Source organism: Panthera pardus, unplaced genomic scaffold (assembly GCF_024362965.1).
Source record: "Panthera pardus isolate Hobbes unplaced genomic scaffold, ASM2436296v1 HiC_scaffold_13, whole genome shotgun sequence".
Taxonomy (NCBI): Eukaryota; Metazoa; Chordata; class Mammalia; order Carnivora; family Felidae; genus Panthera; species Panthera pardus.
In genome coordinates this window covers 15,674,887-15,690,488 of record NW_026526688.1, presented here as the reverse complement: position 1 = coordinate 15,690,488, position 15,602 = coordinate 15,674,887, and the positions used below count along the sequence as shown (strand labels likewise).

General features: G+C 47.3%; 1 protein-coding gene across 5 annotated transcripts in view; it reads left to right on the top strand.

Annotated features, from left to right (window-relative positions):
- The window catches only part of IRF2 (interferon regulatory factor 2), a 91,659-nt gene that overhangs the window by 56,782 nt on the left and 19,275 nt on the right, over positions 1-15,602 (top strand). For all 5 annotated transcript variants that reach the window (XM_019422314.2, XM_019422312.2, XM_019422311.2 and 2 more), the window contains exons 4-6: positions 1,374-1,550; positions 1,873-1,919; positions 11,914-12,031. In XM_019422314.2, coding sequence (XP_019277859.1) covers positions 1,374-1,550; positions 1,873-1,919; positions 11,914-12,031 — 342 coding nt within the window. The remainder of the gene's footprint in view (positions 1-1,373; positions 1,551-1,872; positions 1,920-11,913; positions 12,032-15,602) is intronic.

Below are 15,602 nucleotides of genomic sequence, written 5' to 3'. Positions count from 1 at the left end.
CAATTGAGGTATAGATTGACAAATAAAATTGTGAGATATTTAAGGCGTACAATGTGATGATTTGATGTATGCACCGTGAAAGGATTTCCCCCCCATCAAATTAATGGACCCACCCATCACTTCTCATATTTACCTTTAATTTTTGTTTTTGGTGAGAACATTGACATTCTATTCTCTTAGCAAATCTCGATTTTATAGTAATACAGTGTTAACCATCGTTTTGTGTTTTTTTCTCACTGCATATATATGGCTTATGGCTTCGTGAAGATAGCTCTGAAAAGCTGGTGACGTGTCCCCAGGCACATCCAGGACACGTGGGGTACACACTTCATCATTCAGAAGTGATGCTGTGCCCGTGCTGGGGAAACTTAGTCCTTAAATTTCCTGTAAATGTGGGATTCTGACTATGGCGCACTAGGTGTGCACCAGGGGAATATAGAACTTATTTGTTCTGGCAGGTAAGCTTGAGTTGGATTTCTCTCTCCAAAGGGTAGTCAAGGATATATTTATTTATTTATTAAAGTTTATTTATTTATTGTGAGAGAGAAAGAGAGAGTGAGGAAAGGGCATAGAGAGAGAGAGAGAGGGAGAGAGAGAGGGAGGGAGGGAGGGAGAGAGAGAATCCCAAGCAGACTCCATGCTTTCAGAACAGAGCCCGACGCGGGGCTCAGTCCCATGAACCGTGAGATCGTGACCTGGGCCGAAATCAAGAGTTGGACATTTTATAACAAAATTTCAGTAGGGAGCTATTTACAGGAATCGGCTTTCTGATTAATATTTGAGTCAGATGAAAAAGAGACACTCCTGTTATCTGGGTTTGTTGGCCTCCTGGCCTTCCAGCCTTCTCTGTTACGTACCTTGATTCTCCTTTGTTCTACCGTTATGAGGGTTTTCTCAAGCTGTTTGGTAGAGCCAGAGTGACCAGTTTGTCCCAGTTTTCCCAGAACTGTCCAGATTTTAAAACAAAAATTCTCACATCCCAGGAATTCAGTCCCAGTCCCAGGCAAACCAGGATGGTTGGCCGCTGTAAGTAGAGCCTGGAATTAAAAGTTCTCTAGGTAGTTCTCTGCACTACCTAGCCAGCATTCCTGTGTTTCCAGGCATTTTTACTCTATATTTTCCCCCTCTTTTTCTTTTTTTTAATAATTTTTTTTAATATTTATTTTTGAGAGGGGTGGGGAGGGCAGAGAGACAGAGACAGAATCCTTAGCAGGCTCCAGGCTCTGAGCTGTCCGTACAGAACCCGACGCGGGGCTCGAACTCAAACCATGAGATCATGACCTGAGCTGAAGTCGGGCGCTCAACTGACTGAGTCACCCAGGCACCCCTTCCCCTCTTTTTCTTAACCTTCATTCTTTTGGCTCTTTTGTTAGGAAAGCATCAACCAGGAGTAGATAAACCTGATCCAAAAACATGGAAGGCGAATTTTCGATGTGCCATGAACTCCTTGCCTGACATTGAAGAAGTCAAGGATAAAAGTATAAAGAAAGGAAACAATGCCTTCAGAGTATACCGGATGTTGCCGTTATCTGAAAGACCTTCTAAGAAAGGTAGATAAAGAAATTTACTGATGAAAACCGTGATCACTGAGTATATATTGTAGTACCCTTGTGATTTCGTTATTTCCACATCCGTAGTCACTCCAAGGATGGAACAGTAATTCACACTGTGGATGATGGTCCTGCCTTTACCTGGCTGGGGAAAGTGACTGTCCGGTCACCAAAGACAGTCAAAGAAACATTTGGAATTTTGACCATGTATAGATTAAAACGTGTACAGGTTCAGTGAGAGTTTCAGAAAGAATCGAGGGGAAATGTTTTCTCTGTACGGTCTTCGTGAATTAATTCAAAACTATTCTATTTGTTGCCACAGGAAAGAAACCAAAGACAGAAAAAGAAGACAGAGTGAAGCACATCAAGGTAATCTTTGGTTGTTCAGAGAGAAAGCCAAAGTTGTGACCGTATTAATGATTCCTATTCTGTCTCATGAAAACAAGTCATGGGATCTCTGTGAAGTATTTAACCTTTCTTCTTTGGCTGTCGTGTTTTATGTGCTTTCCATGTATCCTCTTTGGCATGTCCCCTCGTGTAGACTCCAGCACGCATATCCCCTGCTTAATGCAATTCCACTGAGCAGTTTATGAATGAAGTCACAAATTCACACTGAGCTGGACTCCAGCCTCCATCTGGTCCCCAAGACTGTTGCCAGCTGGTCACTTAGTTTCAGCTGAGCTCCAGCAACCGGCTACTATCTGATCACATGAAGTATATTTTTAGGCTATTAAATATATGTAACGTATATTAAGTATTATAGACTTATATTAAAATGTAGCATCTATACGTTACGTGTATATTCCATGACAGGCCGTTAGGTTGGGGGCACAGTGGTCCGTTGGAACACCCTGTTAGTGTGGTTCTCAGGAGATTCTTTCTGCAACCGCCCCCCGCACCCCCCCCCCCCCCAGAACTACTTCTCAGGACTCCCAGGGGTTTTCCATAGGGGTGTGTTTGTGTGTGAGCTTTTCAGTAGGCTGTGTAGTCTGGAATCCCCTGTGGCCTGAGGATCTTCGTGCCTAGATTGCGTAGCCCTTGTTAAATAGCCAGAGAAGAGCCAGATGTCCCCGGAAAATGGAGGATGAGTTTCAGTGGACAAGCAAAGAGCAGACACTACATTCCCAGGCCTATAGACCATCGAAGAGAAGATTGTCTTAGGGTTCACTGCACTCCGTTTGCAGGTAGAGAAACTGAGGCTAGAGGGAGTAGAGTGACGTGGGCCCAAAGGCTGTGTAGGTCATGTGGCCAAAGTCACATGGTCATTTAGAACTGACCTTAAAGGTGATGCCAAGTATTCTGATTCCTAAGCCAGAATCACTGTCAAAGAAAAAATCCAGTGTCCAGACAGCACGATGTTTAAAAGCAAGCCAGTTAGTAAAATAGAAAGAAAAAGAAAACAAGACTATTTACTTCTGATATAAAGTTAATCTTGTGAAGGTAGATGGACTTTGAGGGGAAGCTGAGATAAACTGTTAAAGTGTTGGACATAGTCACCTTCCATTCACAGTGGAAAACAAACATTTTAGGCAGTGCATTTTAGGCAACCTCCAGTGTCACTCTAAATATTTTTACTTTCTGACTTATTTTGAATACAGAGTGGTACTAAGACCTAATTTTGTTTTAACTTAAAAAAATTTTTTTTAACATTTATTTCATTTTTTGAGAGACAGACAGAGCATGAGCAGGGGAGGGGCAGAGAGCAAGGGAGACACAGAATCCGAAGCAGGCTCCGGGCTCTGAGAGGTCAGCACAGAGCCTGATACGGGGCTTGAACTCACGGACCGCAAGATCATGGCCTGAGCCAAAGTTGGAAGCTTAACTGACTGAACCACCCAGGTGCCCCAGTTTTAACTATTTATTGTAGAAAATGTTTATGCACACAGGAAGGAGACAACTGAGTAAAATTTACTCTGCAACCATCACCCTAATTTCCACATTAATCAGCTCATGGCCCTTTAATTTCAGTCGTGGCCCCATCGCCTTCCCCCCCCCAATCCCATATGAAATTGCAGATTTCAGGCAACCATTTTTTTTTAAAGGTTTATTTTTGAAAGAGAGAGTGCAGGTGGGGGAGGGACAGAGAGAAGGGGGGACAGAGGATCCAGAGTGGGCTCCGTGCTGACAGCAGTGAACCTGATATGTAGCTCGAACTCATGAGCGGTGAGATCACGACCTGAGCTAAAGTTGGATGCTCAACCGACTGAGCCACCCTGGTGCCCCATAGATAGCCATTTTTGATTCCCAAAAACCATTTTATATGGTTCAGCTCACTATTCTGAAGCAAAATCCACATCATATCATTTTCCCCCCATGACTATTTCAGGATATACTTTCCAAATACGGGCACTCTTTAAAAATTGTTATCAACACAGTATCATTATTGCATCTGAAAAATTAACAGTAATTCCTCAAGCGCATCAAATATCTGGTGAGTGTTCAGATTCCCAGTTGTTTCGTAAATGATGTAATTTTTGTACAGTCTGTTTACTTGAATTAGAATCCGTATACAGTTCACACACTGTGGTTGGCGGGTATGTCTTACAAGTGTTTTTTTTTTTTTTTAATTTTTTTTTCAATGTTTTTTATTTATTTTTGGGACAGAGAGAGACAGAGCATGAACGGGGGAGGAGCAGAGAGAGAGGGAGACACAGAATCGGAAGCAGGCTCCAGGCTCTGAGCCATCAGCCCAGAGCCCGACGCGGGGCTCGAACTCACAGACCGCGAGATCATGACCTGGCTGAAGTCGGACACTTAACCGACTGCGCCACCCAGGCGCCCCACAAGTGTTTTTTAACATATAGATCTTCCTTAACATCACTTTAAAAAAATGTATTTTTCCTTGCAGTTGATAAAACCTAGTCATTAGTTTTAAGTTTCCCGGAGTTTGGATTTTTTTTTTTTTTTTTAGGGCCTACATTTTAATTAATGTTGTTGAGTCAGAAAAGTTGAACTTCCCCACAAATATGTGAGTTTGAAGAATTTGCTACAATCTTAGGTATGACTGTCATATTTTCACTGTTTTCATAGCATGTAGCTCAATGCCTGGTAGGGAACAGATACTTAATACATATTTGATCACTAAATAGATGCACAAATAAATATAAGGTGTGAGGTGGGAGCGGGGGGGGGGGAGGTTTACACTGCAACGCAGATTTAATTTCATAATCTCTGTTAATAGACAATAAGAATGGAGTAACAGATGTTCACTTTCAATAAACCTTGCTCAAACATACCTGCCATACTCCATTGAAAAACAGATGCCAGCGATTTATATGATACGCCATTATCTTAGGTATGTCCAAGCAAGAAAAACTGCTTGCAGTGAAACCGTGGCCCACAATTGATTACCAGGCAATCCTATTTTAGGGCTGTGGAGATGCGCTTCTTAGAATTGATGACACTTGCTGTTCTCATCAGGGAAGACGTCTTCAGTCACGTCAGCAATGGCGGTATCTTCTATATGGCCGCTCAGTTGTGGAAGGGACGGCCCCGGGCGAGGTGTGGCCGTAGTGGTCCAGGGGAGCGAGAAAAAGCTTTCCTCTTACGTGCAGCTGTGTAGATGAGGTTCTATCCCAGCCAAGTGCATATTGCGCAATCTTCCACTGATGACGGTATGGCTCATACCTGAGACTTGTCCCTCAGACAGGCCTTGTTCCTTCGGCAGAAGGCAGGCGATTCATCAGCCGTAAGCACAGCCTACCTTTTGAGTTTAAATCTGCTTGCACCTGTCCCACAGTGTAGCAGCAGAGTATAGGTAAGGCCAGTAACCTTCCCAAGTTCTGTGGCTCATGACTGCCAAAGCCAGTGTGTTTCCTGAAACGTTTGTGTAGATTGTTTCCGAAGTTAACTCTCCAGGTTGCCTGGAATTGGACAGTTCGAGGGCTTTATCCTTACTGAGCTGTTAATACGTTACTTTTGTCACAGTGCCTGAGCTCTGAGTTAATATGTCCTGTGCAGTGTGCACCTGGGTAGGCCAGGTAGGTTTCTTGCACGGAGAAAGTTTGTCTCGTGTCTAGTAACTGGGTAGGAGAGTTTGCTATTGAGACAGGCTCCTTCCCGTCTTCGTTGAGTTCAAGTTGAAGTCTTAACTAGCAAATGATGTTTCGAACGTGTGGGCTAAGTGTCAGCATTTTTCTTGGGTAGGTCAGGCAGTTTCTGTCCTTGCTCTCTGTTCCCTCAGCCAGGAGCTTCCCTGAGACTGGGAAACTGAGGCCCCTCGGCTATGCAGTAGGTGCAGAAACTCTGCCTCGATGTTCCTCGATGTTCTCTTTGTGAATATGTATGCTCTGAGCTCAGTGGACCATGTTTTACTGGAACCAGGCCTTGCCTGAGTGGAGGTAACCATCTAAGGAAGTAAGACTGAGACACACAGTAGTGAGCAATACTGTATTGTGCATCCCCAGTGCGTATATGCGTTTCAAAAACATCACAAGGCCAAGATCAATAAGGAGAGAAGTGGATAAACAGAGGGGTGGTAGCTGACATTTTAGAGCCAGGTTCTACCCAGTTCTGAGCTCTAGTTATTATGTCATTTAGCTCTCCCTGTGATGGGCAGGTCATGAGGAAATGGAAGCACAGGGGGGTGAGTAATTTCCCTAAGGTAGCACGGCTTTTGAAACTGGGATTTGAATCCGGGCCACTCTAGCTTTGGAACCCACACTCTTTCACCACACCTGGTGCCTCTTGGCCTTTCAGAAGCTGTGGGACCCGAGCCAGGCTTTGGGGCAGGGATCAAATAAAATGGTCGTCAATCCCCAGCACCAGGAGCATCAAATGAAGGCCGGGAAGTTAGAGTTGCTGTTTGGTCTTCCCTGGATGAGTCAGGAAACTGGCTTAATTAGAGCAGGAGTCTGTGTGAGGCAACAGTGGGAAACAAAGACTGTGGGTGAGGAGGATTAGAAATTAATACTTCCTGCCTCACTGGATTGTTTGCAGATGAAACAGACATGCTTTGAAACTGTAAAGTGCTTCCAGATCAAAGCATTGGTGCTATGATGGGAACTATATTTGAGGAGGTTCCTCTAAAGCCACTTGGTCAAGACCAGGCCTGGTCCGTATTAGTTCTGACTGCAGACCTCTGGGTACAAGTTACAGAAAAGCAGGTATTTGGTTTTTATTAAAAACATTTTTTCTAATGTTTATTTTGAGAGACACAGCGCAAGTGAGGGAGGGGCAGAGAGAGGAGATGCAGAATCCAAAGCAGGCTCCAGGCTCTGAGCTGTCAGCACAGAGCCCGACGCGGGGCTCGAACTCACGAACCGCGAGATCACGAGCTGAGCTGAAGTCAGACACTTTAAATGACTGAGCCACCCAGGTGCCCCTGTTTTTAGCACAACTTTCTTTATTTTTTTAAATTTATTTACTTATTTTTGTGAGAGAGACAGAGCGAGTGGGGGAGGGCAGCAAGAGGGAGAGAGAGAATCCCAAGCAGGCTCCTTGCTGTCAGCACGCAGCCCGATGTTGGGCTCGAACTCACAAACCGTTGTTAGATCCTGACCTGAGCCCAGACCGAGAGTCGGATGCTTAACCAAGTGAGCCACCCAGGCACCCCTAGCACAACTTCCTAACCGAGCTGTTGGCTCTAACGGTGACTTGAGCTGGATTAAAAACAACATGCTCCCTTGTCACTGTCCAAAGACCACGTGGCAGGCTGATACTGGAGCGATCCCTTCCTTGGTCGGAAGAGGTCTTCAGTTTTTAAACCTTAATCAGGTGAAAACACAGGCTGACAACCCACTGGAACAGGTAATGAGAGCTGCCCTGGATGGAGCAGGGGAGAGGGCTTGCCCCAGGTGCCTCCTTCCACTCTTGATAGCTCTCGAGGGTGCCGCTCAGAGCACAGTGCCAAGGCTGGGGGGTTGAATAACCTCCCTGGATGGTGTTGTGCAACAAGGCATGGTTGAACTCCTGGGGTAAGATCAGAGCATGATGGAGTTGATATTTGGGAGTAGGAAGGAACGGAGGAGAGGAGACCACACTGGGCAAGTGTAGATGAGGTGGTGGCAATTGGAACGGAGAGGAGGAGAGTTTGGACGGGAGGTAGAGGGTGAAGACTGGAGTGGATCAAAGAAGAGATCCTGAGTCCAGACCCTGAATCCAGTCCTGTCTGTCTTCCCTTATTAAGACAGAAGGGAATGTTGCGAGTGGAGCATGTTTTGTGGAGAAGAGGGTGAGTTTAACTTGGGACCTGTTGAATTTGAGATGACAGAGACCCCTCTGCAGCCAGTGTCAGGTAGAAAAGTCGGATCTAGCAGGCCCCAGAGCTCAGGTAAGCGCGGGAGCACAGGAGTGTGGTCATGTACTCGAGAACGACACTGGAGGCCTTGACAACAGATGTCTTCTCCAAGGAGGAGCTGTATGAGATGAAAGCAGAAACCCAAGGACAAGACGAAGAGAAAAGGGAGCCAAGGAGAGAAGTCAAAGGGAGGTTGCAGTGAGAGTAGGAAGAGAATGAAATTCTAGGGAAGTTCTAGTTCCAGGGAAGGAAGGAAGGTGTCGTAGGACTGCGCGGGAGGCGTCAACCTGTTTATTAGAGTTCCTGCTCTTAGCGGCTTCATGGTGTGGAGTGTGGAGTCCCCTGGGCATTTATGGAGCCCAGCCATCAACCTGAAATTTTAGTTAGTAGAGAGATCCAGAGATGTCCTTCAATGTGGAGTCAAGGAGACAGGCTTTGCACAGATGAATTAGGGCATTTCTGGCAGTAGGGGGCTGGATGGCCCATGGAAATGGTCATACGGCCATTGTATTTGGCCTCGAGGAGAGGGACGTCTGGACAAGGGGCTGTGGCACAGGAATGAGATGGAACTGGCTTGGAGCCGAGGGCTGAGTGCCCCTTGCTGGCCTCTGACTCGGTCTATCCCCAAACCCCTCCAGCAATAGCTTTCGAGACCAACCAAAGATGTGTTACTTTAGAGGTCTAAAGAGGACGGCCCCTGCCCTTGCACTCTCTCTTGTGCCAGTTTGCTTTTGCCTAAAATCCCTTTCAACTGCAGACCAAACTTTAGATTCTATACTGAGAAGAAAGGTTTTTGGGCGTAAATATTTGGCAGAGTTAATGCACCATGGAGGGGTCTGAACCTAAGCATAATCTTTGATTTTCTTTGGGGCAGGTTGGAAACCAAAACTAGCTGATTCACAGGACAGCCTATCTCTAAACTAAGAAAGGGAACTGAAAGAGGAGGCTGGCTCAGGATTAATCTGGCCCTGAGATAGTACAGCAAGGCAGGGGACAGGGCAGGCCTGGGGCACCATATGGGACCAGGAGATGCTGGACAAAGACCTCTATGCGCATGTTCCATAGAGAACTGTGCACCCCCTTGCTTAGTTTGACTTCTTTGCTTTTTAAAAAAAAATTTGTTAATGTTTGTTTATTTTTGAGAGAGAGCGAGAGAGCGTGAGCCGGGGACAGGCAGAGAGAGAGAGAGGGAGACACAGAATCTGAAGCAGGTTCCGGGCTCTGAGCTGTCAGCAGGATGCAGGGCTCGATCTCACAGACCATGAGATCATGACATCACTGAGCTGAAGTCAGAGGCTTAACTGAGTGAGCCACCCAGGTGCCTCCCCTGCCTTTTTTTAAAGTATATAGTTTAGGTTTGACTAAGTACAGTGAAGACCCTTTTGTTTTGCTCCTGGCGTGGAGACCTTCCGGACAGGCGCTGGCTACATCTCGCTCTACAGTGTACTCTTACTATCCTTCCAGAGTGATGATACCAGCGACATGGTTTGCGCTGCAGATTTCAAAAGCAACAGGGCATTTCTGAAGTAGGACGTTCGAAATAGTCTGACTCATCTCCGTTGGAAGAGCGTGCTGTTTGTTGCGTTAGAGACGTAGCGCGGGACACAGGGTAGGGATGGGGTGGGAAGTAACACGGTGTGGAAAATACTTCTGTCTGAATCTCTGTGGGGATTAGCGCAGGGTTGATTAAGACAGAAAGCTCCTGGAATAGGATCATGTTGCGTGACGAAAGACGGAGTTCGGTTCTTGTATCTCCTTAGGCTAAAAGTAGTGTGATCTTGGAAAATTAATTTAGTCTCTGAGTCATAGTTTTCTCAAGTGTAAAGTTGATAGAAGTATCACTTGCCACTAATTAAACTGTAGATCATGCGAAGCACTTGAGAGGCCTTCAGCTGAGATCAGAATAATTTAGGTCTTTAAATCTATGCACGTCTGGCTGCCTCGTTACTTTTATAAGCAACCTAGAAGCAGAGTGAAATAAATAAAAGTAAAAAATAACTTGACAACCTAAGAGAGCCATAAAGATTAGCAGTTCCTTTCCTAATTCCTGAAGATGTTCTGCACATAGTTCCTTTTGGGCAATTGCGGAAGAATGGATAGAGGGGCGTGGCCAGGGAGGGAGATGTGGAAAAGGGGCCGCTGAGAAAGCAGCAAGAGAGGCAGGTGGCGTCAGAAGGTGGGGAATTAACACCAGACGGTCACATTGTCAGGAGGGATAGTGCGTTCCCCTCCTGTTGGATGTCGGAGTGTGGGGTTGAGGGACGGGACTTAAGGACAGGTCATTGCATTCGCGAGCAGTTGTATTGGTGATCTTGAATAATAGAAAGCATTTATTTGATGCTAAGTGCTAGGGGCATATTTGTCTCATTTAATCTTCACATCATCCCTGGGACATGGGTCCCTTATCGTCCTCAGCTTACAGCTGTCTACAGTGCCCTAGAAGAGGCTTGAAGAGGGTTAAATGAGGTCCTGCATCCAGTACAAGGTGGGAGGAACCAGGCTTTGAGCCCAGGTCCGTGTGACCGCAAAGCCTGACAGACAACACGTGTGTCCTCCCGGCCCCACAGGAGCCGGGAGCTTGAGCCCGAGGCTGGGGTGGCGGCCCTACCCCAGGCTCTAACAAGGGTACGGGTGAGGAGGCTACGGTGGGAAAGGCAGACACCTGTTCAGGAGTTTGGCAGTAAAGGAAGAGAAACGGTGGACACTCGTGTCACAGGCAAGCGAGTGCTCCCCAGAACGGGCAGAGTTCCTATTTGGACTTGTACAAAGGGGGAGATGCAAGGCGCTGCAGGAGAAAGGGAGAAAGGGGTAAGACTGTGCCGGGGGGGACTATCCTGGGCCCTTCTCCTGTTTGCCCTTTGGGGCCTCTTGTCGGCCGTGCAGTGTGGAAGTTTATTAGGACTGAGCTACGTGGTGAGGTGGTGCCTTCGAGGTTAGAGTGAGTTACCATGGTGGGAGTCTGCCAGGTGGGGTCATGAAGGAAGAGGTTAATTTCTTCCTCCTTCCCTAAGACTTTTGGGGAGGCGGTGTTCATCCCTGATTCCAGGTAGCATGTAAACAAATGGGTAAGACTAGTTGGCATGCCTTGGAGGTGCCACCACTCTGGATTTTTCAAAGCACAGGCATGTCTATCTCCGATGACCTTCTGCTCCCGTCTTGTGTTCTTTCGGCCCCCACTCTTCATTCTGGTTTCCCAAAGGGGTTGTCCTGTGTGGCTTTTTTTTTTTTGTCTGGCTCAATTGATCATAGATGCAAATGCAACCTGACCTTGAGGAAAAGCTGTCTCATCAAAATGCTGAAAGTCCATAGGTACCTCAGCACTGGCTCCCCCAAAGTTGGTTGGCTTTCTCAGAGGTCGGAGGGCTCCGGTGGGCTTGAATAAAGCAGAATGGAGAGCTACACTAAGGAAAAGGAATTTGTTGCATTGTTTCAATAGCATGAACAAGTAGCCTCTCGGGCGGCCCGGGACGTTCACGCACTCGAAAGGCATTTACGTGTAAGCCCTGGGCGTGGGGTTGCCCCACTGGACTCCCGTGGCGGGGAGGAAGCCTTCCACTTGGTCTGGCCCGTGTTGTCCGCCACCGGCCCAGAGCAGGGTGCTCAGGTGACCAGGGCCCAGGGCAAACCTTACCTGAGGAGAAGTAGTTCACAGAGTCCTCTGGGTTCCTGTTCTTGGCGCAATGGTTGAGGCAGACCTTTTCCTCAGAAATAATTGTAGAAGACGTGGCATGATTCCTCCCCTTAGAAAGCCAGGAGTTGGCCCTCTTGAGCACCCCGTCTCTCAGAGAAGGAAGATCTGGCAGCTAGGCACACGGTACCCAGACAGTTACGCAGCCCTGCTCAACCCCCAAACCGTCCTCTACAGGTGTAAGCATTTCATAAACGCAAACCAGCTTGCTGGGACCCTTTCCTAGAAGGAAAAGAAGAGAGGGCCATACGTGGTAGGTCTAGTCTATGCAGAAACATGCTTCTTTAGCTTCAGGCTGATTTAAATTAGCAGGGAACGCATTCGGGAGACGAACATGACCCTAGCGTTAAAGAAAGTAGACAGAGGGTAGAGTTGAAGCTAAGAAAAAGGAGGGAAAAGGAAGTGTTCTCAATTCTTTTTTCTTTTCTTCTTCCTAGCAAGAACCAGTTGAGTCATCTTTGGGGCTTAGTAATGGAGTAAGTGATCTTTCTCCTGAGTATGCCGTCCTGACTTCAGCTATAAAAAATGAAGTGGATAGTACGGTGAACATCATAGGTAAACTGTTTTGACATCTCATTTTTCATACACACAAGCAGCCCCCCGGGGTCTGAAGTTTGTAAAACGTGATTTGAAATAACATAGTCAGGGGGAGGAGGTCTTGGAACCATCTGAAAACGCAAAGTTCCAGCCCCTAGATTTCAGGGCTGAAAAAGAAAGACCTCTGAGGTCAGATAAAGGAGCTTGCGATGGGTCAGCCTCAAGAGTGACTTCCCCGGAGAGTCCGGTAGGTGAAATGGGTTTTTTTTTTTTTCTCCCAGTGGCTCACGATCAGCAGTTCTCCGTCTTTCAGTAAGCGGTCACGTGGGCAAAAGTGTTATTCATTTAACTTGGGACCCAGGAGAGGGAAGACTGTCCTCGTGGGTCCTCTCTGCCCCTGCTCCCTGGCATACCTCCCATACAAGCGGCGCTCGTTCTTACAAATGAAGGAACTGAGGCACAGAGACCTGTTGCCAGAGGGCACACTTTGATTCCACAGAGATTCTTGAGCGCCTTCTGTATACCAGACTCCGAGCTAGAAATAGGTTGGGGGGCAGGACAGTCTCTGTGGAAGGACGGTCAGTCACCACATAGCGCCACAGATATCTACGGCGCTGGCATTTGAGAAGAATACTGCAAAGAAAAGAACAAGAGGGAATATCCGGGGCCGGATTTAGATTGGGGGCTTCGTGAAGGAGTGGCATTTCCTCTGCAGTGGATGGGTGAGGAGGGGCCACGTGGGGCGGGCCCCAGAACTGTGGGACACGGACCTCAGTGTAGGAACCCACTGGGAGGACTAGGAGGAAATCCAGAGGGGCCGAAGTCCCCCCCATCAGAGGGGGACACAGGGTAGGCTCCTGGGGGCCTGTGCAGGCCATGGGAAGGGCTTTGGATCTTATTCCCAAACTGCCAGAGGGTATGTTTCAAAAAATACATATTTTTAAATTTTTATTATTTTATTTAATTAAAAAAAAATTTTTAATGTTTATTTATTTTTGAGAGAGAGACAAAGTGCGAGTGGGGGAGGGGCAGAGAGAGAGGGAGACACAGAACCTGAAGCAGGCTCCAGGCTCCGAGCTGTCAGCACAGAGCCCGATGCGGGGCTCGAACCCACGAACTGTGAGATCATGACCTGAGCTGAAACCAAGAGTCGGACGCCTAACCGATTGAGCCACCCAGGCACCCCAAATATATATATATATTTTTTTATATTGAAGTATAACAGACAGTAGAGTGCACAACCGTTTTACATACACCTGCAGTGTAAACACCACCCCTTGGAGGGTTTTCGGCAGGAGGGTGACCAGTGTGAATTTCATCTCAACCAAGTCCCACTGGGCCACTGCCCTGAGTGGACGGTGGGGGTTCTGTGCGGGAGTGGAGGCCCGTGACCTTGTCTTCCAGCTCCAGCCCCAGAATCCACAACCCGGCCTTGCCCTCAGGCGCCTTTGCGTCCCTTAAACCCTTCCCCGTTTTGTAGCCTGTCAGGGCTTCTGATGCCGGTAAGAACCAGTGAGATCACGCAGAACCATGAGAGCAAACCTCCTGTCCAGGTACCTTCGTTCCTGGATCCTTAGCCGAGTACTGATGGGAGGCTAGGGATGGGTGTTGTAAATGTCACTCGCCCCTCCTTCCCCCTGGGTTCTGGCGACTGGGAAGTAGGATGATGTATGCAGGGACTCCCCTGAACGCTGCGGGCTTTGGCAGAGTGCGGTGTGAAGGAAGGCCGGGAGCATATGTTGCGAGCTCGCTGTATCAGGGCAGATAATGGCCCTGCCTGCCAGGCTTCCCTTCCTCGGCAGGCAGGCGGTCTCTGGAAAGCCTTCCCCATTGAGCCCTTTAAAAAGAAACAGCAACAACAAGCTAATTTGCCAAGACTCCAGGCACTTTTTCTTAAGATTCAGCTATTTCCAGGGAGCTGGTGGGTTTTGCGCTACCCTTCATTTATGCGGTGAATTCAGCCTCAGATAAAATGGCAAACAAAAGCCAGAGTGGTATCAGAGGGGTTTTTTCTGGCCTTTTTTTTCCCCCCTTAAACATTTGGTTGAGTCTTTGGCATGTAAATTCTCTGTCAGGTTGATTGTTCTTTGCCCTTTCGGTAGGATTAGTGCTCTAGGGGCTGGTGCTAATTTAATGAGTCATTACTTCCTTACTTCCGGGCAAAGACTGGATGCCCGGTTTGGTGTAGAACTTGATTACACGAGTCTCTTCCTTGGCCTAATAATAAAATAATAATGGACGCAGTAAAAGGAGTTTGAATATCTTGAATCCGTTGGTGGCCCTCACAACGCTGTATAATAATATACCAAGTGGATCCATACAAGCATTTTAAAGGAATGGGTGATTGGTGATCCTTGTTAACAGCAGCTCTATCTCCAGTTTTAAACCCTTCACAGATTTTTTTTTTTTGGTCTCCACTCCCACGTATCATTAATTAGCCGTTCCCAGCCTGTGTGACTTGTGGACGGAGGTGAGAGACACAGGGATTCTGATTCCGAGGCCACTGTGGAATTTGAGAGATTCGGTTTCTCTTAACCTTTTAAAAACGCTTTATTGAAAACTGACACCGTTTCTCGCGTTCAGTTCGTTTGTTTCTAAACCCGGGGTTCGTTCCAGTTTTGTATTTAGGCACCAAGAGGAAAACTTCCAGATGTTTTCATTCTACTTTTATGAGCATTATGTTGATAGGGTTAAAATTGGGAACTGAAATGAGTACTTGATATGAGAGCAGTTTTTCACACTGTCCGTAAGCTCTTAGGTAGGGAAATAGATTGAAAATCAATACGTCAAGTCAGTGGAGGCCAACCACCCAGTACATTTTCATTCCAGACAGGGTAGAGGTTATTGTAAGTGAATCCAGTTCAGTGTGGAGAAGGAGAAAAGGGGAACGGACCGTGGCCCGGACACAGGGACTCTTGCTTGATTGCTGTTCTTTTTGACTTTTATTGTTGCCAGAGATGATAACGGTTAGTCACACGCAGGCTTACAGGCACACGCACACTTGTGGCCATCGGCGGGCTGGGTCCTGGGCTTGCCTTCTTGTCCATAACTGCTGAACGCACTTTCAGATGTGCCTAGTGGTGCACAGCAAAAAGGAGCACAGTGTCTCAATACTTAAGATTTGTCTTTTTACTTATTTATTTTTTTTGAGGGAAAGGGAGCAGTTGGGGGGCGGGGGGCGGGGTGGAGACACACACACACACACACACACACACACACACACACACACACACAGAATCCGAAGCAGGCTCCACGCCAACAGGCTGGCGGCAGGGAGCCCGATGTGGGGCTCGGGCTCACAAACTGTGAGATCATGATCTGAGCTGAAGTCAGACGCTCAACCGACTGAGCCACCCAGGCGCCCCGGGATTTGTCTTTTAATGTTCCATCTCTCCTGTCTGATTAAACACACAGGTTAGCGTATAAGATAGCCCAAAGACCCATCCCTGCTTTCCTTTTAAGGAGTGGGGGGGGGGGGGGGGGAACACTCCTTTATTTTTATTTTTACTTTTCTTTAGCATTGAATTCTGTCTTGTGGGGGAGGAGGGGGGGAGGACTTCTGTTTTTAGGAAGCGGAAGACGCCAGCAA